The sequence below is a fragment of the Saimiri boliviensis genome, chromosome 9 (genome assembly GCF_048565385.1).
Source record: "Saimiri boliviensis isolate mSaiBol1 chromosome 9, mSaiBol1.pri, whole genome shotgun sequence".
Classification (NCBI taxonomy): domain Eukaryota; kingdom Metazoa; phylum Chordata; class Mammalia; order Primates; family Cebidae; genus Saimiri; species Saimiri boliviensis.
Genome location: NC_133457.1, coordinates 108,874,525 through 108,895,455, shown reverse-complemented (window position 1 = coordinate 108,895,455; position 20,931 = coordinate 108,874,525). Strand labels below are relative to the sequence as shown.

Below are 20,931 nucleotides of genomic sequence, written 5' to 3'. Positions count from 1 at the left end.
AAGTGGAAAGTAGAGTCACGAAGAAGCTTAGGCCAGTGGCAGAACAGTGGCGAAGGCTGCCTTCCCAGGCACCCAGAAGGGAGGGAGACAGGAGGCAGACACTATTGGGTGGTGGTGGTTCATTCCAAAGAATGGCATACCTTGAAGCTTGTCTGAGATAATCTATCCCTGGAAGAGATCTAAGTGCTAACCTCTTTGATTTAACGTACCTTGACCAGGAACTTAGTGAATAATATTCTTACTTCCGCTAGCTTTTAAATTAATTAAATATAGATTCATTGTTAGGGCATTAAAATAACAGTAACTTGCTGTACATGAAATAATGGCTGCCTCCCCGTTCTTGTTCTGTCCACAAGATGAGCATCTGGACAGCGCCCTTCACACTTTCAGGATACAACACCACGGACGATGGACGCTGACAAGATGCAGATGACAGCCCCTAACTCTGCCTTCCCACACCCCCAATGTCTCGGCACTGCCATATTATCACCAGCATTCATGTGAGGCTACTATACAGCAGGTAACACTCTAAGCTCCTTGGGAATACAGACGCAACCCTTGGCAGGGGTTGGGAGTAAGGGTGGGTAGTTGGAAAAACCTGAAACTTCTGAGATCAAGTTTCTATCAAGCAGAGAAAAAAAGGACTTGATACATAAATTAATAATAATGGCTGGCATTTGGTGATTTCTATGCACCAGACACTGAGTTCTTTACATATATGGATTCCTTTAATCTTTGCAGCAACCCATGCTATGAAGACATTATTATCCCTATGTTACAGATGAACAGCCCAAGGAGAAGGATAGCTAAGTAACCTGCCCAATGTTTCCCAACTAGTAAGTGGCAGAGCCAAGACTGAAATCCAGGCAGTGTGGCTCCAGAGTCAATGCTCTTAACCACTGTTACAGAAGAGCAGACTAGGAAAGCAAAGGTCTTAGAACTAACTGAATCTTTGTTTAAAATGTGGTTCTGCCTGTTGCAGATGCCGTTAAGACTGACAAGTTACCAATCTCTCCAGGCCTTCCCCATCTACGGAAGTGGGACAGCAGTGCCTCATCTTATTTAATTATAAGAATTAAATGAGATCATGGCTGTGAAGTTCTCAGCACAGTACCTAGTGCACTGTGTGTGTAAAGATGGCAGTGGGTGTTCTAAGCCTTTCTCTTCTTAAAGGCCCAGGGGTGCACCAGTGTTCAACCTGTATCTGCAGCTGTGGGGTAAGGGGCTCTGCTGCCATGTGTGAAGTGCTCACTGATTCCAAGCTGGGACAGTCTTGGCTGTCAAGGGTGGGAATGAATGCTGACATTATCCACAGTGGGTGGCAATACTTTATTCTGTGTGTTCACAACCAGTTTTAATAGGTACAGTGTTTCAAGAACTCAAAGGCTCATCCAAGTCTTACAAGAGGTCTGTTGTGTCCACATTTAGAAAATCATGATCCTCAGCCCCTTCCTGCGGCCTCAACAGGAAAGCAGCATAGAAGCTGGGTGAAGGAGCCTCTTTCTGTCTACCCTTCCTTGAGTGGGTGGGGTGTGAGCAAGTATGAAGTGCTACAGTGGCCTTCCTAGAAATGACCTGTCACCACAGGAATTTTCCTTGGCCTGCTTCAGGGAGGGTGTCTGAGAAGTGAGAAACCCTAATAGTTCAAGACGAAAGGTTCTTTGTAACGTAAGGATGGAAAGACTTGAGAGTGTGGGTAAATACTGGAAAGCTGGGCTGAAAAAAAAAAATGCGTCTTTCCAGCCTGTGGTTTTATACTACCTTAGAGGCTGGTGTTCTTGGCCCAAGGACATCCTGAAGAGCGGTGCTTGCCTAGTCTTTGGCATTTTCAATTCCTTCTGCAAAGAGAGAATTCCCCAAGCCTAATACTGAATGTAACAAGTAGTTAAGAATGTAATCTTTGGAATCACAGGTCCTAAATCTGCACTGGCTATTTAACCTTAAACAGTAATTTCGCCTCTTGAGCCTCAGTTTCCTCCTTTGGAAAACAGACAATACTAGTTTGTTCCTCTACCCTTCGTCTGTACTAAGACTTAGATGAGATAATGGTGTGATGGTCTTAGCTCAGAACTTCACATGGTATGTGTTGGAGAGACAGTAAATATTCCATTTATGGAATAATATTGCCTAGTCTTTGGTATTTGGTACCACTCCTGGTACCAATGTACTGTATTAATCTGTTTTAATACACAAGCTCTCTTCTTTTGTCTGCTACCATGTGAGACGTGCCTTTCACCGTGCCTACATTATGGAATGTAAATATTCCATAAATGGAAGTTATCACTGTTGTTATTGTTGCTATTGTTATTCATATTATTGCTATTGTTATTCATATTGTTGTTACTGTATATATGATTGGTAAGTCTCTAATCTTCTACAAAGAAGCTGTTTCTATAACCTCTAATTCAAGTTAGAATCAAACATGTGAAAAAGAAAATACTCTATTCTATTTCGTGTTAATGCCTAAGGACTGGTACATAATTCCTGTTAACTCATGTACAGTTTAATGAAGTATTTTTCACCCATCCACTTATAAATACTCATTAAGCACCTACTATGGGTCAGGTGCTGTTCGAGGCACATAGGCTACTTCAGTGAAAACAAAACAAAACAAAATCACTGCCCCTGTGAAGCTTGTATTTTAGTGAAGCAAGGAAAACAGCAATAAACACAGCAAATTAGTAAATTATTTTTACATTAGAAGGTGCTCTGGAAAAAAAGAAAATAAAAAATAGCGTGAAGGAAGGGGAGCTGGGAATCAGGAAGGCTGACTTGCTTTCCATCCAGCCACTAGGATGAAGAGTAAATTGCAAAATGAAGAAATGTACGTTAGTGGACCTGCACTGACTTTGCAACTTGTTCGGCAACTTTGGTCAAGCCCCTTCTCCTCCTTAGACCTTAAATTCCCCGTTTGTGAGAGAGGGCTGACTAGATGATCTCAGAAGTCTTTCCAGACTCAGCGTTTCTCAGTGTATGATCTATGGATCACTTGTATCAGAATCACTTGCTAAAAATACAGATTTCTGAGCCCCAAGCCAAAGCTACTTAATCAGACTCCCTGGGAGCTGATGCACAGGATTTTGCATTTTAAAGGAGCTATGCATGCTGGTCATGGTGGCTCATGCCTGAATTCCAGCACTGTGGGAGACCTAAGTGGGAGGACTCGTTGAGCCCAGGAACTCCAGACCAGCCTGGGCAACATAGTGAAATCCCATCTCTATTGGGGGAAAAAATTAGCCAGGTGTGGTGGTACACAGTCCCAGGTACTCCAGAGGCTGAGATGAGAGGATTGAGCCCGCTGTGAGGCCGCAGTGAGCCTTGATTGAGCCACTGCACTCTAGCCTGGGAAACAGAGCAAGTCCTTGTCTCAAAAATAAATAAAAATAAAATATATAAGCGATACAGGTATTTCTTATAAATCCTCAAGTTTGATAAACATGACTCTGTATCTTCCTTATTTTTCTGTTAGTAAAATTCTCACAAAGTATTGCTGCCTGTCTCTGGTCTAAAGCTTCTCCCAGGTTTCCAGTTTCTAGGCAGCTTTGTTGCCCTTGATTCTAAGCTGGGGGCAACAAGCACCCTTGCTTTATCTCAGCCACATTCAGACTAATTTATGGCTGTCCTAAGAACTTTGGGGCTTAAGTTACATCTGACCTATTAGAACACAGCCAGCCAGGCACTGCTGATGACTCAGTCACATCATCCAGATATGGATTTTTCCGAAAAACAAGCTCAGACAATAGTTTGATGGCGCCACGTGTAGCATTTCACCTTCCTGGTCCTTGGTGGCATAAATACATTTCAAATGAATATCTTACAGTAAAATAACTGTGATTCTACAGTTTTGCTACAGCCAGAATCTTAAAACAGGAAATTCTCAACCAGCCATGTAAGAAGCTTGAGGTGTTTCCGCCAGGTATGGGAAATATCCACTCAGTATCTCATCTCTCCCATAGGATTCGAACATCCTCTTTATTCTGTGATCCCCATACTTCATATTTGCACATCCAGATCAGCTCCTGATTATCAGTCCCTAATTATCTCAGGAAAATCTATGATATGGTTTGGCTGTGTCCCCACCCAAATCTTATTTTGAATTGTAGCTCCCACAATTCCCACATGTTGTGGGAGGGACCCGGTAGGAGGTAATTAAATCTCGGTAATTAAATAGCATGGGTGGGTCTTTCCCATGCTATTCTAATGATAGTGAATAAGTCTCATGAGATCTGATGGCTTTTTTTTTTTTTTTTTGAGATGGAGTCCGGCTCTGTCACCCAGGCTGGAGTGTAGTGGCACAATCTCGGCTCACTGCAATCTCTACCTCCTGAGTTCAAGCAATTCGCCTCCTCAGTCTCCCAAGCAGCTGGGATTGCAGGCGCCCGCCACCATGCTCAGCTAATTTTTGTATTTTTAGTAGAGACGGGGTTTCACCATGATGGTCAGGCTAGTCTTGAACTCCTGACCTCAGGTGATCCGCCCATCTCGGCCTCCTAAAGCGCTGGGATTACAAGCATTAGCCACTGTGCCTGGCCAATCTGATGGTTTTATAAAGGGGAGTTTCCCTACACAAGCTCTCTTCTTGTATCTGCCGCCATGTGAGATGTGCCTTTCACCTTCTGCCATGATTGTGAGGCTTCCCCAGCCATGTGGAACTGAATCCATTAAACTTTTTCTTTTGTAAATTGCCCAGTCTTGAATATGTCTTTTATTAGCAGCATGAAAACAGATTAATACAGTAAATTGGTACAGTAAATTGTCAACCCCAGGAGTGGGTGCTACTGAAAAGGTACCTGAAAATGTGGAAGTGACTTTAGAACTGGGTAACAGGCAGAGGTTGGAACAATTTGGCGGGCTCAGAAGAAGACAAGAAAATGTGGGAAGGTTTGGAACTTCTTAGAGACTTGTTGAATGGCTTTGTCCAAAATGCTGATAATGATATGGACAATAAAGTCCAGGCTGAGGTGGTCTCAGATGGGAATGAGGAACTTGAATTAGAAGAGGCAGCAAGCAACTGGAAGAAACCTGAAGGGTTTCTGGAAATGGGAGTGTATTTGTGAAAAATGTGGAAGACAGGAAGAATCACGAATTTAGCTGACATTAGATACATCTGGTAGCCTTCACATTCAGAAATGCCACCAGTGGTGATGGGTAACTTTAGGCAGGTTACTTGTCGACACTCTCTGGGGATTTAGTTTTCTCATCTGCAAAATGAGTATGTTGTCTACTTTGTTGCTTTTGTTCACATAAAAATACCAAGTACCTATTACACACAGGGTGCTGCTGCTGAGGTACAGTGACTCCAGGGTGCTTAATATGATTCAAATAAAATCAACCAACTTTACTGGCAGCTATCCTAGGTCAGGAACACTGCTGGGCAACATGAATATAAAGGGCAGTACACCTGTCAGAGAAGCAGCTCAGGTTAGAGGCAAGAGCACTGGTGTTAAATCAGATGGACCTGGTTCCACACGAGTTCTGCCCTTGGTAGTTGGATGCCTTTGGATAAATCATCTAATATGTGCCTCAATTTTCTCATTTTTGAATGGAGGACATTACTGATTCTACAAGGGAAGTTGTGAGGTTTGGAGGTACTGGTAAAGTATATAACATAATGTCATGCATCCACCAGAAAGAAAGTGGATAAGTGACAGCTATATCCTTTTTCGGAAAATGGAGGAAGTATATAATGTAAATAATAGTTGTTGCTATAAGATGAGCTCATAACATGGTACATGACACATATCACATACACAGAGGTAACTCTAGTAAACTCTTTGTGAGAAACTATAAATCATATAAATCTAATGTATTTCCTCTGGGCCAGGCCACAGCCTGGCCAAGTCCTGATTCCCACCTTCAGTATGAATAATGAAGGCTGATGGGAACTGATTTCTTCTCAAATCGCTTTAGCAACTCTGAAATTCTGAATCATACCATGTCAAAGTCAGTTGCATAACTGGCCCAGAGACCCACTGGGAAGCTCCAGCTAGTATTTCATCACAGAGATAACTCAGAGGAATTACACTGACAATTAGCCCATGTTGCATCAGCAGAGTCAAGCTACACTAAACACATGAGAATGTATAGTAGAGCTTCCTCGTGCCTTGTCAACCAGTCCCATGGGAAACACAAATGGGTCTGGCCAAATCCAAAGTACAGGGTTTAGACCTATTTCAAAGTTCTGCTCCTCTGCCACTAGAAACTCTCACCTCAAAAGTCTATTGCACAAATGATGTAATGAGATGTCCCTAAAAAAACATCAAAGAGAGACCTGCCAGAGCTTTTAAGGACAAGCTCCAATTCCATATGTATCATAAATGAACACTCACAATTTTCCCCCCAGTGTCACAAACAGGATTTCTCAAACACATCATCCCTTGCGGATGGGCGAGTCAGGCTGATCCCGTCTCAGGTGATGTTTTATTGTGACCAAGAATGAGGAAAGAACACACCTTTGGAATTTAGCAAGATGACAGGGAAGGTTGATAGAAGCTAAAAAGTTGAATGAAGCCACCAACATACCATCCCACACCTCAACACCCGCCACTAGGAAGTCAGGAAAAGTCTAACAACAACAAAAAAATGTACAAAGGCAGTCAAAAGGCATCTAGAGCACTAACTTAGTACCAAGGATACTCACTCTTTCTTGATGTGACTATGTTACTATTTAGGAATGGATTCTAGTTAAGGAGAAGTGACTCTAGTAAGGTAAGATTCTCAGGTAACGCAGTAATCTCTCATCAGATGACAAAGAACCAAGGAGAAAAATCAAAGCATAACTTGTGTGGATTTAGTAAGTACCACACCATTATTTCAAAAGATCTTGCTCCTTAAATGGACCTTGTGGGAATTTTAATAAGAGACCTTTTCTGATCCAAATTATGGTCATGCCAAATTATTCTTCCATCAGTCACCTATAAAATCTTCCTAATTCTTCCCCAGTAAGGAGGGAAAGCAGAAAAACCATGAGTTAACAATTGCCTCAATCCCATTTTAGGTTTATAATTAAACAACACTTGTAATTCTCATTATCAGAATTCCAAACAAAGAAAACTTGACCACATATATAAAAAATATGTACCAAGAAGACTGGAATGAAATGCAGATCATAAGCCTGGGTGAATCAAAGAAATCTGGCTTCAAGTAGGTGTGGTGATATAATGACAAGATCTCTGACATGGTTCTCTTAGAAGACTGGGTTCAAATAGCCCAAAGACTTTGTCCACAGAGCCTAGAGAGGAGACTCAGTACATTGTGTGTGTACATGTGTATGTATAAAGAATATGATTTAATAATTGGCAAACACAAAAATCAAGTTTTCTTCTTTAAATAATAACATTTTCTATGATATGAAGTACCTGCATACTGTTAGGTTTTTTTTGTGATTACAGCAGTCCCTGCTACCCACAGGGGATACATTCCAGTGGATGTCTAAAACCACAGATGTATGTATTTTGGTTACTATCTAGCTAGATATCTGTATGTATGTGTATGCGCGTGTGTGTATATATATGTCTGTGTATATGTATATGTGTGTATATATAGATATACATACACACACACAATTTTTTCCTATACATCTATACCTATGATAAAGTTTAATTTTTAAATTAGGCACAGTAAGAGAGAAACAAACAAGGAAGCACTTTATAGCTTCCCTTTGGCAAATCCAAATTGCCAGCATCACAACTCTTATGCCTCGAGGCCATTATTGATTTAAAATAAGGGTTACTCATATCAACTAGAGGAACTAGAGAAAGAAGAGCAAACCAATACCAATGCTAACAAAAAGAAATAACCAAAATCAAAGCTGAACTTAAGAAAACTGAGATGTGAAAAAACATGCAAAAGACCAATAAATCCAGGAGTTGGTTTTCTGGAAAAAAAAAAAAAAAAGATTTAGTAAGCTAGATGGACCACTAGCTAGACTAATAAAGAAAAAAAATAGTGACGATCCAAATAAACACAATCAGAAATGACAAAGAGGACGTTACCACTGACCCCACAGAAAGATATTAAAAACCCAGAAACTTCTATGAACACCTCGATACACACAAGCTACAAAACCTAGAACCAGGGCCCGATGGAATCATACCTGAATTCTATCAGATGTATAAGGAAGAGTTGGTACCAATCCTACTGAAACTATTCCAAAAAATTGAGGAGGCGGGATTCTTCCCTAACTCATTCTATGAGGCTAGCATCATCCGGACACCAAAACCTGACAGAGACGCAAAAACAACAACAACAAAACTTCAGGCCATTTTTCTCAAGGAACATAGATGCAAAAATCTTCAACCAAATACTAGCAAATCAAATCCAGTAGCACATAAAAAAGCTAATCAACCAACATCAGGTAGTCTTTATCCCTGAGATGCAAGATTGGTTCAACATACGCACATCAATAAATGTGATTCATCACGCAAACAGAAACCACATGATTATCTCAGATGTAGAAAAGGCTTTTGATACAAGTCAACATCCCTTCGTGTTAAAAAAAAAAAAAAAAAAACCTCAACAAACTAGTAATTGAAGAAACATACTTCAAAATAGTAAGACCCATCTATGAAAAACCCACAGCCAACATCATACTATATGGGCAAAAGCTGGAAGCATTCCCTTTGAAAACCAGAACAAGACAAGGATGCCCTTTCTGGCCACTCCTATTCAACAAAGTACTGGAAGTCCTCCCAGAGCAATGAGACAAGAAAAAGAAATAAAAGACATCCAAACAGGAATAAGGGAAATCAAACCATCTGTGTGCAGACAATATAATTCTATATATAGAAAACCCTATAGACTCTTCCCAAAAGCTCCTTGATCTGATAAACCACTTCAGCAAAGTTTCGGTATATAAAATCAATGTACAAAAATATAATAAATAGCATTCTTATACACTGACATCCAAACTGAAAACCAAATCAATAATGCAGTCCCATTCAAAATAGCCACAAAAAGATAAACTACCAGGAAAATGAAAGATATGTAAATAGAATACAGCTAACCAGGGAGATGAAAGATCTCTACTAAAAGAATTATAAAACAGTGCTCAAAGAAATCAAAGATGATATCAACAAATAAAAAAGACATTGGATAAGAATGTTTTTTCATGTTCATGGATAGGAAGAATCATTGTTAACATGGCTATATGGCCCCCAAAGCAATTTACAGATTCAATGCTATTCCTATGGAATTTTTAAAAAGCCAAAACACACACACACACACACACACACACACACACACACACACACACAAGGCAATCCTACGCAGAAAGAACAAAGCTGCAGTAACTACAGGGCTACAGTAACCCAACCAGCATGGCACTGGAAGAGAAGACACACAGATTGATGGGGCAGAATAGAGAACTAGAAATAAGGCTGCATACCTACAACCCACTGCTCCTCAACCAATCTGACAAAAACAAGCAATGAGGAAAGGATTCCCTGTTCAATAAATGGTCCTGGGATAAGTGGCTAGCCATATGCAGAAGATTAAAACTGGACCCTTTCCTTATATCATATACAAAGTCAAGTCAAGATAGATTAAACACTTAAATGTAAAATCTAAAACTATAAAAACCATGGAAGATAATGTAGGAAATACCATTCTGGACACAGGACCTGACAAAGATTTCATGATGAAGACACCAAAAGCAACTGCAACAAAAGGAAAAATCAACAAATGAGACCAAATTAAACTAAAGAGCTTCTGCCCAGCAAGAGAAACTATGAAGGGAGAAAACAGACAACTTACAGAATGGGAGAAAATATTTGAAAACTATGCATCCAACAAAGATCTAATAGCCACAATCTATAAGGAACTTAAACAAATTTACAAGCAAAAAACAAAGCTTCCTGTGAAAAAGTGGGCAGAGGACATGAACAGACACTTTTCAAAAGAAGACATACACGTGGCCAACAAGCATATTAAAAAGTGCTCAACATCTTTAATCATTAGAAAATGCAAATCAAAACCACAATGAAGCTGACTGCAGTGGCTCACACCTGTAATCACAACACTTTGGGAGGCTGAGGTGGGTGGATCACTTGAGCCTAGAAGTTTGAGACCAGCCTGGGAAACATCGTAAAATCCCAGCGCTACAAAAAAATACAAAAACTAGCCAGATGTAGTGGCACATTCCTGTAGTCCCAGCTGCTCAAGAGGCTGAGGCAGGTGGATCTACTGAGCCCAGGAGGTCAAGGCTGCAGTGAACCATGATCATACCACCGCACTCCAGCCTGAGTGACAGAGCAATACCCTGTGTAAACAAACAAACAAACAAACAAAAAACAAATCCACAGTAAGATATCATCTCACATCGGTCAGAATTTTTTGCTATTATTAGAAAGTCAAAAGATAACAGATGCTGGTAAGGTTGTGGAGAAAAGGGAACGCTTACACACTGCTGGTGGGAATGTCAATTAGTTCAGCTGTTGCGGAAAACAGTGTGGGTGATTTATCAAAGAACTTAAGACAGAATTACCACTTGACCCTGTAATCCCATTACTGAGTATATACCTAAAGGAATATAAATAATTCTACCATGAAGACACATGCACACTTATGTTCATCACAGCACTATTCACAATAGCAAAGACATGGAATTAGCCTAAGTGTTCATCAATGGTAGATTGGATAAAGAAAATGTTGTCCATATGCACCCTGGGATGCTATGTAGCCATAAAAAAGAATAAGATCATGTCCTCTGCAGCAACATGGATGAAGTTGGGGGCCATTATCTTAAGCAAACTAACACAGGAAGAGAAAAACAAATACTAAGGCCAGGCAAGGTGGCTCAGCCTATAATCCCAGCACTTTGGGAGGCCAAAGTAGGAGGATCATTTGAGGTCAGGAATTGGACACCAGGGTGGCCAACATGGTGAAACCCTGTCCCTATTAAAAATACAAAAATCAGCTGGACGTGGTAGCACACACCTGTAATCCCAGCTACTCAGGAGGCTGAGGCAGGAGAATTGCTTGAACTCAAAAGACAGAGGTTGCAGTGAGCTGAGATTGTACCACTGCACTCCAGCATAGGTGACAGACAGAGCAAGATTCCATCTCAAAAAAAGAAAAATACTGCATGTTCTCACTTACCTAAACCACAAAAACATATGAGTACATACAGAAGAACAACAGACACTGAGGATTACTGGAGGGTGGAGAGTGGGAGAAGGGAAAGGATCAACAAATCACCTATTGGGTACTGTGCTAATTACTTGAGTGATAAAATAATCTGTACAGCAAGCCCCAGAGACACACAGTTTACCTATGTAAAAACCTGCACATGTACCCGTGAACATAAAGTAAAAAAAAAAAGAAATTTCCATACTAAAAATAAAATTTAAAAAAAAGGATTAAACACAAGCACTGTAATACCAGTAGCACAATAGGCTTTATGATAACCAAGATGTCTACTAAGTGACTAATGGGTGCAACAGCGTAGATACGCTGAACAGAGTGATGATTCATGTCCCAGGAAGGATGAAACAGGACGGCACAAGGTTTCATCATACTACTCAGGATGACGTGTAATTAAAAACCCATGAATTGTTTATTTCTGGAATTTTCTATTTAATATTTTCAGAGTGCAGGTGGTTGTGGGTAACTTGAACCATGGAAAGCAAAACCATAGTTAAGGTTTGGGAGCTACTGTAATTAAAAACCATTCTTAAATTCACAGGACAAAATTCTTCAAGTAGCATTTTGCATGTTTAGAATTTATTCCAACTCTATTCTGGCATGAGCTTTTACAACTTACTCTGGAATTCACAAGGCACCTGTTTTGTTTTGGTTTTGTTCTGAGGTTTGTAACAGCCTTTGGCCAAGGTAACATACTTTTGATCAAACACAGATTTTTTTCACTATCATCTTGACTCTGATTGTCCACAGCAAGAACCCATAAGAAACTTTCCTATCACCCAAGGTTTACTTGCTTATATCTCGTGTTACAACTTTTAAAAAATGTAGCCAGGACCCACTCTGTGTCAGAACCTATGTAGGGATAGAGGAGTATGGGTGAGTAAGAGTGGGTATGAGACAAAAAAGTATATAGCATGCTGCCTTCACACTAGTTGTGGAGAGAAAAGAGGTAGGTAAGTCATGAAAACAAGCTACAGTCTGGGGTATTAATGAGTGCTAATGATCACTAACATTAATTAGAGCTACTTTTAATTGAGTTCTGTGTGCTGGGCATTGTGCTCAGCACCTTACATGCATTATCTCAAGTAATCCTCACTGAAGTCTAAGAAGTACTCTTACCCCCAATTTACAGAGACAGACATTGGAGGCTTAGAGAGATGCAGGCATTTGCCTGTGATCCCAGAGGTTGTAAGTGGTTGAATTAGGACAGGAACCTTAGTGTATCTGACTGAAAGCCTGACCAACTGCATGTCAGGGCAACATGTGCTATAGAAGCTGAGAGATGGAAGAATCCCTGTGGCCAGAGTCTCTGGAAAGACAAAAACACAACACTTCATCTCTTCATAAATTTGTAATGCAAAGCATGGGGTGGGGGATGCTCATACTAGTTCAGGGAAGGGTCTGAATTTTAATTTTTAAAAATGAAATGCAAGTTTGGTTATGTCAAGTAACACACTTGAGATACAGAGAACTAATAAAATTAGGTTAAATAAACAAAAAGACTATGACCTCATTTGTCAGTAACAATGACTCCCAGTTCCTTCAGGTGCCATACTTTTGTACACCTCCAAGCTTCTGCTGGATCTACTTCTGTCTTCTGCTTAGGGGACTGCCCATTCAGCCTTCCGGCTCAGCACAAGCTCCAACTCCTCTTTCAATCATGTATCTTTTTTGTTTACTAAAGTGGGAGCTATTTAAGAGTAGACACTCTATCTAATATATTTTCAGAGAGCAGGCCGGCAAAAAATAATTCTCAATAAATATTTAATAAAGAAATATATCCTTAATCTTTAAGGCTTTATTTGAAAGTGATACCGACTTTTTACTGGGTTCTCTCAAGCACTAGTAAGACACTAGGCTTTTCAGCTTTGAAAGTATATAATCAATATATAAGCCTAAGAGGATAATATAAGTTCATTAAATAAAGTTATATCAATTACTCAAAATTGACCCATGCATACCAAAATCAACATGAGTGACTAATTCAGTATCCTAATTGCAATAGAGTTACAAAGAAAAATAAAGCAAAAATTCACTCTAGTCCTGGTTGCTTATGACTGCTCTTTAAGAAAAATTCTCTTTTAAGAATACATTATTCCCCCTTATCTGCAGTTTCGGTTACCCACAGTCAACCAAGGTCTAAAAATATTAAATGGAAACTTCCAGAAATAATCAATTCCTAAGTTTTAACTGTGTGTCATTCTAAGAAGCATGATGCAGTCCTGTGCTGCCCTGCTCTATCCCGCCTGGGATGTGAATCAACTCTTTGTCCAGCATAACCATGCTACACACACTACCCGCCCGCCTGTCAGTCACTCTGTAGTCACCTTGGTTATCAAATGGACTGTTGCAGAATTGGTATCAAAGTACTTGTGTTTAAGGAACCCCGATTTCACTTAATAATGGACCCAAAATGTAAGAGCAGTGATGCTGGCAATTCATAAAAGCCAAAGAGACGCCATGATGTGCTTCCTTTAGGTGAAAAAAATCAACACTGTTGGCTAAAAAGAAAAAAAGTCATACATTAAGGTTGCTAAGATTACAGTAAGAATGAATCTTCTACCAGTGATACTGTGAAGAAGGAAAATGAAATACATGCTAGTTTTGTTGTTATACCTCAAGGGGCAAAAGTTTCAACCACAGCTGTGTGATAAGCCCTTGGTTAATATAAAAAAGGCATTACATTTGTGGGTGAAAGACATGAACAGAAACATGTTCTGACTGGGAGCAATGGGGTTCAGTACTATCTATGGTTTTGCCATCCAGTGGGGTCTTGAAACATATCCCCCATCGACAAGGGGGACAGTGTAGTTTCAAATCTGTGTATGAATTTCACACTTAAGGAAGCCAATCTGTGAGAGAAACACTTTCAGGAAGTTAGTAAATACCCATTACACCTCCTAGAATAATTGTAAATGTCTGCAGAAGGTAGAGTACAAGAATGTGATGCTCTTGATGTTTAAAAACACTAAAGGGGACATCAAAAGTAACCTCATTCTTGTAGGAATATTAATCTTTCAGAAGGTATGAAAACCTAAAACACCAACTGTACCAAGCTGCTGTTGTAATGCAGCTTAATAATTCACAGGAAAAGAGCTAGCTAATCATATAAGAAACCCTGTGAGCTATGCCTCTGTATGCTTTCTTGGGCTGGAAATTTCCAAGACAGCAAAAAGGCCAAGCTTCTTCTCTCTCTTCCTGCCAAATAAAAACAGCCCAAAGAATCCCAAGCAAAATTTGAAAGCTAAAATGCAAATTGATCTCACTTTATTTAATAGATGCAGTCTTAAAAGGTATCTACAGACTAAATAGGATCCAATTTTAAACACACAAAAGAAAAAAATGCTTACAGAAAACTTGTCAAGAATACAAATAGAAATTCCCTAAATAAGCTACTTTGCGGGTCGAATTTTTTAAATTTGGGCTTTCTTAAAGTGGAAAAGATTGCAAGTACACAGCACTCAGTTTCTGGAAAGTATATAACACTCTGTAAGCCTTATTGCTGGGTACTCCATTTAATGAAGGGTGAGAAATTCACAACCTAAATACCCAAAAATAAGTATCTTCTCAAGCAATCCTTTGAAAGAAAAAAAATCTGCAACAAAAGCAGACAAGAATTGTGCAAAGCATGTCCGAATGTTTTTCTAATGGCCATAAAGTCTTAGGACCTGAACTCTCTACAGTGTCAAAAACATAAATAAATTAGGTCTAGATAGGGGTAGGGGTAGGGGTGTGTGTGTGTGTGTGTGTGTGTGTGTGTGTGTGCCTTCAAACTGCTAAATATGAGTTAACATTTGTTCATTTTTCTGACAGAAGACTCTAAAAAAGATGGGTTCAATCCTTATTCTGTGAAAACATTAATATGTATATAGCCTATATATTTTGGGATAATCCTTTATTCTTTTCAGCAACTGTTTAATTAGGTATAATTAAATGTGAATTAATTTATGCCATGGTAATACTTCTCAAATGTGTATAAATTCCTAAACCAGAAAAAAATTATTCGTAATCTATGATTCCAATGACTGGGAGAGGGGAGAACAGTGACAATACCATGACCTGTATATAACACAGATCCCATGGGAAGGTATAGTTCTATTTGTCTATAAACATATCTTTTTTACTTAAAACTATGTAAGTTCTAATTTTCATAAACTCTTTACCCCCCAAGAAGGGTCTGATTGTAAATAGCACAAGCACGTAGTTATTACTGCTCTTGACTTGAGAGTACTTCTTTCAAAAAGAAGAGGGAGAGTGTGTTACCTCTAAGCTCCAAGTGTACCCTTCTGTATGCACTCTGTGATAAGCACTTCTCTGAAGAACGTGTGCTGTGAAGTTTTCTCAGTAGAGCGCTGGGAGGAAGAGGCTGTCCTGGGTGTCCAGCATGGGAGCTGGCCATGTGAGTGTGAGTACCATCAACACTGTGGCCCAGCTACAGCCTAGAACGTGGTCTTTCTATGACCTTGCAGGCTCAGCCTACCCTAACGTTTTGGGAGCTCAGTTGACATGGACGCCAAAGCCTCCAAAGGGCTCTTGTGTTCCTAAGGCCTCTTGCCCATGCCAGAGCCCAGACCCTACTACACGCTGGATGGCCAGTAACCCACTAGATGGCCTGCTCTCTGCCTGCACTCCAGAGGGTAATCTAGGGCTTGCCCAGAGGCTTCGGATCAGTCCGTTTTGTCAAACCAGCAAACTCCACTGTGATTCCATGGGCTGAACCACACCTTCTCAAACGAGGTCTGAAGCCCTGGCAGTTTGTCCTTCCTTGGATATACGCCCTCGCCTTAGGGAACCATACACAGTTTCTTCATATCCGATGGTTACTCTTTTATCATAGGTAATACTTATTTATATTAAACTCCCGTTTAACCTACTGTGTGGTTTCCATCTTCTCTCTGAACCCAGACTGCTGCAGGGAGGAAGGGTGCAAGTGAATACACGTGGGCTCATGTTTGACCACTAATGGAAAAACTTCCAAAATGATAAAACCTACATAAATATTTATATTTTAAAAATTCCAAGATACTTTCCAGTCCAGAATAGTCTGGTACGATAGTTACAATCCAAGTGCAGAATTAAAATACTCTCATTTTCTTCCACTGAAAATTAGTGGTGAACAGATAAATTCTGGTAATATCTATACAATGGAAACACTCAGCAATAAAAAGGAACAAACTCCAGACATATGCAACAAATGAACAAATCTCAAAACAGTATGTAAGTGAATGAGGCCAAACACAAAAGGCTATATACTGCACAATTCTATTCACCTGACATCCTAGAAAAGACAAAGCTATAGGGACAAAAATCAAGGCATAAGGGAACTTTACAGGATATTAGAAATGTTCTATAGCTTGATTATGGTGGTGCTTATACAACTGTATATTTCTACCAAAACTCATCAAACTGTACACTTAAAAGGAACACATTTTATAGCATATAAATTAGACCTCAACAAACCTGACTTTACAAAAATATTACATATCAAAAATTGTGGAAGGTAGTTGAAGTAGAATGCAAAATAAATTTTAGAGCCTTAAATGTATATTAGAAAAGAAAGATAATTGGGCTGGGCGCAGTGGCCCACACCTGTAATCATAGCACTTTGGGAGGCCAAGGTGGGCAGATCACGATGTCAGGAGTTCGAGACCAGCCTGGCCAAAATGGTGAAACCTTGTCTCTACTAAAAATACAAAAATTAGCTGGGCACGGTGGCATGCATTTGTAGTCCCAATTACTCAGGAGGCTGAAACAGGAGAATGGCTTGAACCTGAGAGGCAGAGGTTGCAGTGAGCCAAGATCGTGCCACTGCACTCCAGCCTGGGCAACAGTGCCAGACTCCATCTCAGAGGGAAAAAAAAGATAATTAAAAGTTAGTAAGCTGAATTGTTCAAGTGAAGAAAACAAACCCATAGAAAGTAGAAAGAAGAAAATGATATGAGAAATAAATTAATGAATTCAAAAGTTAATGTGCAGGAGCAAGGATCAACAAAGCCAAAAGCTGGTATGGGCTTTAAAAAAACTACACTTTGATAAGATTGATTCTCCCCTCCACCCCGCCAAAAAAAAAATCCCTACCCTCGCTCCAAAAAAAGGGGAAGAAATAAATAACAGGAATAAAAAGCAAGCTGTAAATACAGATAGTGCAAATTTTAAAATCTAAAACTTGATGCCAATAAATTTTAAAACGTACATGAAATTAAGATGTCCTGGGAAGTGGCAGAGACCTAGATTAATCTGAAGTGAAACCAAACAAAACTAAGCACTAAGAAATCTAGACCACAAGGAAAAAGTAGAATGAGCTAAATTGTTAAAAACACAGAATCAAATAACAAAGCCACAGAGGATGAAACCGTCTGTGAAAATAGAGACAACCATGATATTTTTGATTATAGGTATCTTCCCTAAAGGCAGGAAATAAGAAAAAAAAAGTTAACGCCCAATCTCCAGTTCTGGCAACATGGCAGAATACCAAGGTGACTCCTGAAAGCTCTCCATGTAAGAGAAGCAGAGAAATCCAGGGACCAGATAAATTGTGTACATGCCCATTCCCACCCCGTCTTTTGATGCTGACATTGCTATTTTTGGTAAATCAGGTGAAAATGAATACCAAGGGTAGTCCTATGGAGAGGAGAAATCATAAGGACAGGTGGGACAGAACAGAGGCTCTGCCTGTATTGCCTTGATGAGAGGGTAGGATTCAGGGATCTTGTTGTACAGTGATTACAGGAATAATAACAATAGCAATAATAAAGCCCAGAAATTTTTAAGCATTAACTGTTCATTAGTAGCAGCTATACATTAAGTATTTCACATGTATTAATCTCATTTGCTCATCATTAAATCTTACATCTGTAATTATTAACCCAGTGCTACAGATGAGAAATTTGAGATTTGGAGAATTATATAATCCACTGGGGTTAACACAGCCAGTTAGTAGTTGAAATAAAAATGGAATCAGGTTCTGACTCTGAAGTCTGTACTTTTTCCTTCAATTTTTATTTTATTTAAAAAAAAAAAAAAAAGGCAGGGTCTCCCTCTGTCACCCAGGCTAGACTGCAGTGGTGCAACTTACTGCAGCCTCAAACTCCTGGGCTCAAGTGATCTTCCTGCTTCAGCCTCCTGAGTAGCTGGACTACAGGTGGGTACCACCAAGCCTGGCTAATTTTTTTAAAATTTTTCGTAGAGACAGGGTCTAGCTATGTTTCTCAGGCTAGTCTTAAACTCCTAGGCTCAAGCGATCCTCCTGATTTGGCCTCTCAAAGTGCTAGGATTACAGATGTGAGCCCCGTACCTGGCCAGGAGTCTGCACTTTTAATGAACTGTCACCCAACATCTACTACTGGCTAAGTGCTTTCATACTCATTCTCTCAGCTAAACAGAGGGAGGGAATGAAGCACAGACACCAGTAAAGCCTACATGCTGGACAACATTAGCACACAGAGAACCCAGGATTTAGTTACTTGCCTTGGTAACAATGACCTGGCAAATTTTCCTCAACCCAAGCTACCATAATACCAAAGTAGTTAGGGGAAAGAGATGGTGGCTTTCTTCATCTGCAAAATGGAAAATCCAAATAATCCCAACTAACTCTTTGTAAAGTTCCTGTGAGAAGTAATCAAAATTTCATGAATAGAAGTTCCCTGGGGACAAATTTTGGCTGAAAAAAAAAAAAAGTACTATCTTTAGACAGAGCTTTGAGCAATGATTTGAACTACTTCCAACTTGCGGAATTCCCTCTTTTCAGAAATGACTAGAGGTAGTCAAGCAAATGTCAGATGATGCCTCTTGTTGAAAATATAGCAAGAGCTGGAAAATATGTCCTTTAAGACCCTTTTCAATCCTGAAAGTTTATCATTCTCTGATACAGTGTTGGAAGAGCTGACTGAGAGAGACAATGGCTTCTAGGAATTCAAGACAGGCCCATTTGTCACCTGTGCTTACAGTGAAGCCCAGAGAAGTAACCTTGGAACAGCCCTTCCTAGGGCCTAAGGTTCTATGATACTTATTGCAGTTCTTAGGATCTATTTCTGAGGCGTCCTGGACTCAGCGTTTTTGCTCAGCATGTAGTTGGGATTAAAATCATCCTGTAGTTTAATATCCTGTAGTTTAATGGCCACAGAATGAACGCTGAAGCAAAAGCCTGCCAAGCAGCCATGGATCAAGCAGTCTCCGAACCAAACAAAAGAAGTGAAAAATGGTCTCAAGCTCAGACAGGCTGATACTGTTTTAAGAAACCTTTTGGGGTCACCACCACAGGCATTTAAGTCCTGCTCTTAGAGCCATTTCAATAACTGAGTTAAAAACCAAGCTCAAATCAGCTAGCATGATCCACCAGGAGAACCAGGCTACCATGGTTCTGAGACAAAGACGACATTCATTTGCCATGTGGCTTCTCAGAAAGTGTATCTACACAGCAGGTTTCCCTGGCAATTTTGGATACATACATCTTTTGCAGACTGCTGTTCTTGGCTAGTTTTCTGAAAGAAAAGAGCACAAAATCTCATTATATTCCAGAGCACAAATAAATTCAGCCTCAACATACTTTAAAAACCAAGCTTTACAGGAAAAATAAGAAGTTGAAACAAAAATAGTGTACCCTGTAAAGAACCATTTAGGATCGTCTTCTCACCAGAAACTGCTCGGCATGATTACTTCAGTAAAGGGCCATTACAGGCAGTGGTGTTGACCTTGGTTAGCTCGGGGGCATTCACATGGCACTGCTGGGTCAGAAACCTAAACACCAATCATAGTCTCTATTCAACTTTCTTCAAGCACAGAAGTATGAAAAGAACTCATCAGAATAAAAAGCAGAGCATGGAGACTGTCCAGAAAGGTGGTGGCCAGAGTCTGAGAGCACAGGTGCTGATGGTTAAACCCGGCTTTAATTCACACACTCAACAGGCAAAAAAACACCACCAACAAAAACAAACACAAAGCCTCAATCCCCAAACCTCCCACTGACAAGAAAAGGCCTGGCTTAATATGTTAGAATGACCTGAAAACAACCCAACTGCAACCAAAAAAGCCCCAGATATTAAATGCCAAGTAAAAAGAGAATGATAAAATCAATCAAAAGAATGTAATGTGATAGCCTATTATATAACCCTTAAAAATGATTTCCTAAGTGTTTTTAATGACATGAGAAATGTTTAAGGTATGTTAAGTGAAAAAAATCAAGATTTATTACACATGCACAATAATCTCAGTTGTGTAAAATAATATATAAGTATAAAAACCTGGAAGGACATGTTAAAATGTAAATTATTATTGCTGAGGGGGTGGAAGAATTGTAAGAGACATTTTCTTCTTTAAGCTTTTCTTCAGTCTCTAAACCAGGCGTCCCCAAACTGCGGCCCCCTGAGGCCATTTATCCGGCCCCCCGCCGCACTTCAGGAAGGGGCACCTCTTTCACTGGTGGTCAGTGAGAGGAGCACAGTATGTGGCGGCCCTCCAATGGTCTGAGGGACAGTGAACCGGCCCCCTGTGTAAAAAGTTTGGGGACGCCTGCTCTAAAACTTCTATAATGGGTATGTATACTTTTTACAACTAGAAGGTTAAAAAAATAGCACTGTAACATTCTAGAAGAGCAAACCGACACCAAAAAATAAGAAAATAATAATGTTTATTAAGTGCTTATTGCAGGCCAGCAATAAGGACCATTGTCTTAAAGGTGCTTTACGTGAATTACAGGTTTAGTATCCCCTAACCAAGATGCCTGGCACCAGAAGTGTTCTGGATTTTGGATTTTCGAATTTGGGATTATGCAACCTGTATCTCATTTGATAC

General features: G+C 39.8%; 1 protein-coding gene across 3 annotated transcripts in view; it reads right to left on the bottom strand.

Annotated features, from left to right (window-relative positions):
- The window catches only part of STK4 (serine/threonine kinase 4), a 102,964-nt gene that overhangs the window by 4,730 nt on the left and 77,303 nt on the right, over positions 1-20,931 (bottom strand). The window contains exon 11 of one of the 3 annotated variants that reach the window (XM_074406579.1): positions 2-19,622. The exons of the other annotated variants lie outside the window; for them this stretch is intronic. Coding sequence (XP_074262680.1) covers positions 19,539-19,622 — 84 coding nt within the window. The 3' untranslated portion in view covers positions 2-19,538. Of the gene's footprint in view, position 1; positions 19,623-20,931 lie in introns of those variants that run through there. 3 annotated transcript variants of the gene reach the window in all.